An 8,687-nucleotide genomic window follows, 5' to 3' on the forward strand; every position below is an offset into this window, starting at 1 on the left:
ACCTGGCTATACTTGCTTCCCATGTCTAGGGTCAGAAGAGTATTCTAAGTTCTGAACTGCTTTTGACAAGCTTTTCTTTTTCTTCCCAATGTCAGGGAAAGGGTTTGAGACATCCCCACTCCAGGGAAATACTCCTCCCATGTCCCTCTACCCCTTGACTCAGGTAAATCTTTCTGTACTTCACAGGGGCCGGGGCCTTGTTTTAAGCCCCCTGTAGACCTCTGTTCTGTTTTTTTTTTTTTTTTTTAAGTTTATTTCTTTCATGAGAGTGAGAGACAGAGTGAGAAACAGAGAAAGAGAAAGACAAGCAACTTCAACAGGGTCCCACACCGTGTTCCCAGCCAGCCAGGATCATGGGCACGCACACCCTGTGTTTACAGGTCGACCGGGGAACCGAACCCGTGACCTCCTACATGGATCCAGCATCGCTTGAGCAGCGCGTCACTGGTGCGCCACCGAGCCAGCCCTTAAGCCCCCTATTCTCTTTTCCTTCTCATCCATCATTACTTCTGACAGGATAAATCATCTGGACTCACAGAGTCAGGACCAAAAATTGTTTCTTCTCTTTCTGGCTGGGGTAAAGTCTCTCTTCCCCTACAGAAATAGGGAGCAATACATCCCTGTTTCCAGGGACAGAGAGGAAGAAGATCCTGGGCTGCCCTGGTAACTTGAAAAATACCTCCTCTACCTGCCCCTTGCAGTCCCTTCCTTATGCTTGTCCCTGTATGAACATGGAAGCAAAGCTCTGTTCCCTTTCCAACAACAGAAGAGATGCTTTTTATCCTTCCACTTCCTAGGACAAAGGGAGAAAGAAGGTGCTCCTCTTCTTTCAGCCTCACCTGGTCTGGCTTGGGACCTTTTGGGGTTGAAAAGAGAGGAGATTCTTCCTGCCACCCCAGTCTTGGTTCTAAACTGTCAACAGAGGCATTTGTAGCCTGGAAGCCAGTTGGATCCCTGGGGAAGAGGGGAGTCGTTGAGAGGGAGTCTGGATGGTAAGTCTGGTCCATGTTCTGACTATTTGGGCTTCCTGTTGGTCCTGATCATGTGGATGTGCCCCTGTTTCCTTTAGGAGTCTTTTTGGTTCCCTGGAATCTAGGTGGTGAGGAAGCAGTGATGTCAGGGGTTTCCTTTTCCAGTCATGGCTGCCGTGTTGAGAGTCTACCCAATGGAAAGGATGGCTTGTAACCATCCTAAACTTGGGTACCCCGCAGAACTGTTTGGGAACCCCATGGAGCTGTTCGAGAAGTGAGTGTGGATGCTGAGGTGATGGGAAGAGCTGGACCTGGCACTGTAGTCAGGGTGCCAGCATTCCTCAGTCTGTTGAGGCTTTGCTGGATGAACCCAAATAGGTTTGCCTATGCTGTCTGGGCCTGTTTCCCAGAGGTGGAACAGGTGAGATATCATTTAGCTTTGGGATTTTAGGGGATTCAGTCTCAAGTCCTCTAGGCCTGGAGGTAACAGGGGATGGTGTCTATTAAGGAGGAACTGAGCTCCTTCTCTCTTCCTCCCAGCTATCCAAGCTTGGTGGGTGGGACAAGTGGCCTATTTGGCATGAGGCTCACGGTTGATGGACAGCAAGTTCTGTGGCCAGCTGTGCTATGGTGAATAAGCTCTGTGGGATTGCCTGTCAGGGGCCCATTGGATAGCATGGAGGGGTAGAGTTGTGTATGGAAAGAGTTTGGGCTTTGGAGTCAGGCAGTCTTGAGTTCAAATCTTAGTGCCCCCTGCTTTGCTGCTTTAGGCAAACCAATTTTTCTCTCAGCTGCCTTTTTTCCCCAAAAAGTTAATCCATGCTTAGTGTTACTAATGTGAATATCTGACCTTGCCTATCTTGGTTCTTTGACTGGTTCTCCCTCTTGCCCAGGATGGACAGTTTGCTCCAGGGTCATCTTGGCTCTTTGCCAACTAAGCCCATCATTTAGCATCTAGAAACCTGCCAGTTCCTTAGGTTCTTCCTATCCTTTTTGGAGTTGGGTAGCTACCCAGTGGGGAAGCAGGAAGTGGTCTCTGCCCAGGCAACATGGAGTTGAGTCCTGTTTCGGCACTAAGCTTTTGTGTAGTCTTTGGGCATTTCCTTTTTCTGAGTCTTGTTTTCTCTATCCATGGAATGGGTAGTGGTGAGGAGGGAGTTTGGACTCAATGCTCTGAATCAAGTCGTAATCTCTTTCTTTATCTTCTCCCAACTCCCCACCCTTTATGAAAGTTCAAAGTGGGACCTGGCTTTTGTGGAGGGGTTATCTTTGGGGATATTACTATGGTATTTCAAGCAGTGTTCAGCTTCCTTCTTCCTGGCTGGTGCTATAGGCCTTTGGTTAGTTGGTTGTTGTTTTTTCTATTTTAACAGCTTTATTGAGATGTAATTCATGTACTGTGTGATTCATTGATGTAAAGTGGCTTTTAGTACATTCACAGAATAGTTCATCTATCACCATAGTCAATTTAGAACATTTTCATCACTCCAGAAAGAAATCCTCACCCCTTAGCCATCATACCCAAATTATTTCATCCCATTCCAGTCCCTGGCATCTACTAATCTGCTTTCTGTTTTGATTTATTTGTCTCTTTTGGACATTTTACATGAATAGAATCCTATAATACGTAGTCCTTTGTGACTTGGCTTCTTTTCACTCAGCAAGGCTTATCCATGTTATAGCATGTATCAGTCCGTCCATTTTATTGCTGAATAATAGGGTTGGGGGGGTTAATCTCCTTCCCTTCAGTGGCCCAGCACTAGATCAGGATCGTTCCTCTTCTTTCTCCCTCTGCCATGGAGGGCCTGTATGGGTCCTTAGAGAGCAATGTGTGGGTCCTTAGAGAGCAGTGTGTGTGTATGTGTGTGTGTGTGTGTCTGTATTTCTCATTGGATGGTTGCCTGTGTTTTTCCAGTGGAGCTGAGCCAGTGTTCCTGGGTGTGTTGGGGGAGGAGGTGGGTTTGGCACCAGGGTTGCTGGGACAGAGCTATGAGGTCCAGAATACTAAACACCTCTTGGCCCTGGGCTCTGGGAAGACATCTGTCCCCGAGCTGCCAGTGCTGCTGCCATCTTTCCTTGCCCCCTTTTCCCTTCCATGGCAGCTCATTCTTCTACAGACAGGGTTAGCATTTTCCCAGGCTGGGAGGGGGGAGTTCAGGCTCCTGGTATCTTAGTTCTAACTCCTTCCCTGGGAGAAGTGAAGGCTGTGGATCCTTACGAATGGGACCTATGCCATGGTGTCTCAGCCATGAGGCCCTAGAGTGCAGACACCAAGAAGTTCTAGGGGGGTTATATTAGTTTCCTGTGGCTGCTATGACAAATTGTCTTATTTAAAACAACAAATTCATTTTCTCAAAATTCTGGAGGCCAGAAGTTGAAAATGATTTTGCTGTGTCAAAATCAAGGTGTTGACAGGGCTGTCCTCTCTCTAGAGGCTCTAGAGGAGAATTTAGTGCTTTTCTAGCTTCTGGTGGCTACCAGCATTCCTTGGCTTCTGGCTGCATCTCTCCAGTCTGCCACTGTCCTCATATTGCCTTTTTTTTCTGTGTGTATGTATGTGTGTGTGATTTCTTCTTCTGTGTTTATCATGTGTATGTGGATGTTATTAGTTTTTCCCATAGGGCATGTGCACTTGCCTGAGAGACACAGAGAGAGAGAGAAGGAAAGTGAAAAATCACCCCCTGGGAGGGATGGCCACGCCTCAGTCTTTTCTCCTCCAGTCTCCTCTCGGGATTCTAGGGACATGTACATGCTCCTGGCATGAGCTTCAAGCTGTCTGGTCTAGGACTCAAACTGGTCAGTCCTGTGGAATCAGCACCTCAACCACCACACCATCTGCTGGCCTACGTCTCTCTCTTTTTAAAAACTTGTCAGAGGGGTGTGTGCTTGGGAGGGGAGGGAGGGTGTAAGAAAGCATCCTCTTCATGGGGCATGGTCAATGTTATCCTTTCTCCTCCATCTCTACTTCCTTTAGGGATTTTGGGCATACAGGCACATATGCCTGGTGTGTTAAGCTGCCAGGTCTGGTACTTGAACTGCACAATTTGCCATGTGGGATCCAGCCTCCTTAACCACCAGGCCACAGACCTTTGTCTTTCTGTTATAAAGACACTTGTGATTGCATTTAGGTCCCATCCCCCACACTCTTAAGATAATCTCTCCATCTCAGGATCCTTAACTTTTTTTAACAAATTATTTATTTTACTTATTATTATCATTTTTTTAAAGAATCATTTAATTTTGTTTATTATTATTATTCAATTTGAACAGAGAGAGAGAAAGAAAGGGAGAAAGCAAGCTGTCAGGTCTAGGACTTGAACCACGGTTGGCCATATGGCAGTCCAGCACATCATCTGCTGGCCTTCATTATTATTAGTTTTTAATTCATGAAAGAGAGAGACAGTGAAATAGCAAGCCGCCAGGTCCAGGACTCAAACCACGATCGGCTACGTGGGAGTCCAGCACCTTAACCACAATGCCATCCACTGGCCCCAGGATCCTTAACTTAATTACATCGGCAAGCACCATTTTTCTTTTTCTTTCTTTCCTTTTTTTTTTGGGGGGGGGGAGGTTGTTGCTATAGGGCGCGCGCGCTCGCCAAGACAGAGACAGAGAGACAGAAAGTGAGAAATCACCCCCCAGGGGCGATGACCACGCCGCAGTCCCTTCTCCTCCATTCTCCTCTTGGGATCTTGGTCACGCACGCCCACATGCCCAGCGTGAGTTTAAGCCACTGGGCCTGAGACTCAAACTGAAGTCGACTACGTGGGATTCCAGCAACATAGCTATTACATCAACTGCGGTCCCAACACCATTTTTCATATAAGGTAACATTTATGGGTTCCAGGGATTGGTGTCCAATATTTTTGGGTGACCATTATTCAGCCTACTACAGAGATGTTCTTCTATTTTTAAACAACTTTTCTTTATTCATAATAGAGCAAGAATGTGATACACTTACACACATACACATGTATACACATGAGCACCCTGCACAGGATCTGATTGTTGCCCATCCCCCTTCAGTCTTCCAGCCAGCTGGATTTGGAGCATTCATTAGAGTGCCTGGTGTGTTTCTGGCTGACTGGGCCTGAGATTCAAACCACAGTCTGACTTCTCTTGAACAGCACATTTATCTACCATTGTGCTTCGAAGTTGGTCCCACAGAGGTGTTCTTACTTCCCTTCCAGGGAAGGTAAAAGAATTCACTAAGTAGTCCCTTACTGGGCAGTTGTATAATATTTTAGTTTGCCCACTATCCCTATTATTGGGAGACTTGTTATCCTCATTTCATGGATTTGGAAACTGGCTCACTGCATTTCACTACAGTGGCTAATAATTGGTGGGGCTGGATCGGAACCCAAGTCAGTTGATTTTTACTACCTTCTCTGACCTCTCGAGCTTTTAGACTAGTAGCTTGCAGAGTCTTGGCTCAGGTCTTGGGATACTCAGGTGTCAGTGAGCTTTGCTCCTCCCTTCTGTGGAGGCTCAGCCATGTGTAGGAACTCTGCCCCAGGCCCAGCAGTGGACTTGGAAAGGTTCAGAGCTTGGACTTGATTTCCACGGGCCAGGGTAGTGGTGTAGCTTAAACTTTTCTATGACTGAACTATCTTCTACCCACATTCTCACTAGCCCTTAACATTTTCTCTCCAAAGGGAAGGAGAGAAGGGCCAGGGCCTAAGCTCTTCAGGTTGTTGGTGGCAAAGCCATTTGGTAACAGGTGGTCTGGCCTCTAGATCTATCCCTAGATGCCTGTCTGGCTGCCTCAGGACCCAAACCCTGCTTGTGCAAAAAGTCTACTCAGGCCTCTTTTATTTTTAGGAACAAATCATGATTTTCCCAGGATGGGCTGCCAGGTATATCGCCATGCTGTGACTCATGGGGCCACCCCTGTTTGTTTTGATACTAGGCTTTGCTGGTGCCTAAACCCCAACTCCCTTTACTTTTATAAAAAGATAATGTTTTGGGGACCAGCAGTTAGCATAATGGCTATGTCGCTGAACTCCCATGTAGTCGACCATGGTTTGAGTCCTGGACCTGGTGGCTTAAACTCACGCCAGGCACGTGTGCATGTGTGCCCAAGATCCCGAGAAGAGAATGGAGGAGAAGGGATTGTGGTGTGGCCATCCTCCCTGGGGGGTGATTTCTGACTTTCTCTCTGTCTGTCTGTCTTTCTGGCCAGTGCACACGCCCTATAGCAAAAGAAAACCTCTCCAACAACAACAACAAAAAAACAACAAAAGATAATGCTTTTACCACCAGGGTTATGGTAAGGAGAATTAAATGAGATCACCCTAATATCTGGCACCTGGTGAGTTCATCTTTCTTCCTGGCTCTTCTCTGCTTACCTGACAGGTCCTACCCAAGACTTCAGCTCTTACTGAACTCATTCCTGGGCTCTGCTTACGGCAGAGGTGATTTCATTACTCATCCAATTAACAAGCATTTCTGGAGGTCCTGATGGTTTAATCCTTTGCTCAGGTGGCACCTCCTCTTAGGTACCAGGGTGCAGTCCCTTCCTGTTTCACAACATCCAATACTCACCTCTTTCATGGTCCTTCTCACTGTATGTGGTTGTTGCCTATTTCTTTGCCCCTCCCTTACCAATTTGTGAGTTTATCGAGGTTAGAGGCCAAATCTGATTCATTTCTCTGTCATTGCCTGGCCCAGGATCTGATTCAGTAGCTGCCTGATAAATCTTTGCTGAGTGAGTTAGTAGGAGCCCCTCTCCTTTTTGATCTCCCTTTCTTGCTTCTATATTTTCCCTCCTTCCACACTTGAGGGCAGGAGGTTGCTGTGTTCCCTTCTGTCTGGTCTGGGGTTGCAGTTATAGCTGTGGTTTCCCTAGAGACCCCTGCCTGAAGCAGGCCTCAAGTTTCTGGGAGATGACTGGACTTGGGGTAGTGATGGACTTGGGGGTAACTAGCTGGAGTGTGCTAGGCCCCAGCCTCTGAGGCAGGAGGGGGCGCTAGACCACTGGAATGTTGTGTACAAACGAGTCTTCATGCTGCCCATGGAAGCCCATTAAGAGCTTCCAAGTGTCTGTGTCATCTTTGGAAATCTAGGCACACTTTCTCAGGGTGTGGGCCCTGATGGTGGAGGCAGGCTGGCTGTTTTCTTGTTACCCCCCCATTTATCCTCTCCTGTCTAGCTTCTCATCTAGGAAGGCCTTCTGTAGGCCTCTGAGTTGTACATAATCTCTGATTGTGCTGGTCTCTGCCTTCTGGTATTGGTGACTACCTCACTAATGTATGGTATGTTGTTTACAAAGTCTCTTCTGGTGCCGAAACTCCTCAGAGTCTCTTGACAGCTTTGTCAGATAGATGAGGGATAACCCATTTGATAGGAATCTGAGGCTTGCTGAATTTAGGCAGTTTACTGAAGATCAGGCAGTAGTGAGGGACAGAGCTAGAGTTGGAACCCAGAGCTCTCAGCCTCAGACCTTGTGCTTCCTACTTTGCAAGAGACTGTTCTCCCTTGTTTTTGGGGGTCATGGGTCCCACCAGTTGCCTAAGCTGAAAATACGGCCTTGCAGGGAGGTGGGTCCCTCTGTTAGTATTAGCCCAGATCCTATAAATCCTGGGCCTGGTGGTGTCCCCAGTGAGCAGGCTTGGGATCCTATGGTTTCCCATCCTTGCTGGTGAGTCAGGCTGACTGCTTCTGGTGGACAGCAGAGGGCGCAAGGGGCCTGGGAAAGGTGTGCTGCTTCTGGTTTGTTTTAAAATAGAAAATATGTTTTAAGTGGTACGTGGTTATTATTTTAAAAGAAAAAAATCTGAAGATATGCATTTGTACAGGTTCGCCACCTGTACCTTGAGGGTCAGGTGTCCTTTGGAATTTGGAAGAATTTCAGTTTAGAAAAGTCATCTGGAGCGGATCCTTCATGTTATGTAACAACCTCCAGGGAGGTGGGGGCAGCACCTTGTGAACATGAGTGCTTCTGTGTTGAAATGTTTGAATATTCACCTTCAAGTGGGATAGATGGATACTTGGCAATTCCTGTCAGGTTATAATGTTAAATGAGTTAGATAAAGACTTTTAATTTTCAGAGATTTTTTTTGGGTTTTGGAATTTTGGATGAGGGATTGTATATCTTTATAAAGAAGGAAGGTGAAGTAGAATCACCTGGAAAACTAACCGTTAGGGATAATATTTTGTTGTGTAGCTTTCCCAATTTTGTATGTGTATGTGTTTATGTACATACATATGTATATGTGTGTGTGTGTGAACATACACATGTATCTGTTGAATGTATTCAGTCGTAAATGAGATTATCCTTTGCACATTTTTTGTCTTGTGCATTGTAGCTTGGAATTGCCTAGTGTGGAGTCCAGGATCTAGGCTTTTGCCAACACTCCCTCTTCAACATCTCCCCTGGGAAGAAATCCTTGAAGTAGAGCCACATTCTCCACCCAAGCACTTGCTGGGTCAGGGCCAGGCTCTGCAAGATCAGCAAGAATCAGGAGCCAGATGAGTCTCTCTTCTCAGAATGCCTGAGGCCCCTCAAGGAACAAATCTTATGCTCACCTAACAACTAATTCCTTAAAAGAAAGGGTCTTCTCCTGCCTCATGTGCACAGGGTGATCAAGGAGGGCCAAGAACTTTACCTTTCCTATTGTCCTCTCTTCCAGTCCTCTGGGCCCCTCGGGAGCTTGAGGGCAGGCCCTGGGAGGGGGTCCAGGCCTTCTCTGTTGCTGACCCCATCTCTTCCCTTCA

The 8,687-nt window shown here is 46.9% G+C and overlaps 1 protein-coding gene across 1 annotated transcript in view; it reads left to right on the forward strand.

Annotated features, from left to right (window-relative positions):
• Positions 1-8,687, forward strand: part of OTUD5 (OTU deubiquitinase 5) — a gene marked incomplete at its 5' end in the record, with an annotated part of 39,079 nt that overhangs the window by 2,510 nt on the left and 27,882 nt on the right. Inside the window, 1 exon segment of the mRNA XM_006163515.3 lies at positions 1,995-1,999. Within this exon segment, the coding sequence (XP_006163577.3) occupies positions 1,995-1,999 (5 nt within the window).

The sequence above is a fragment of the Tupaia chinensis genome, unplaced genomic scaffold, assembly GCF_000334495.1.
Source record: "Tupaia chinensis unplaced genomic scaffold, TupChi_1.0 Scaffold142384_1, whole genome shotgun sequence".
Taxonomy (NCBI): Eukaryota; Metazoa; Chordata; class Mammalia; order Scandentia; family Tupaiidae; genus Tupaia; species Tupaia belangeri.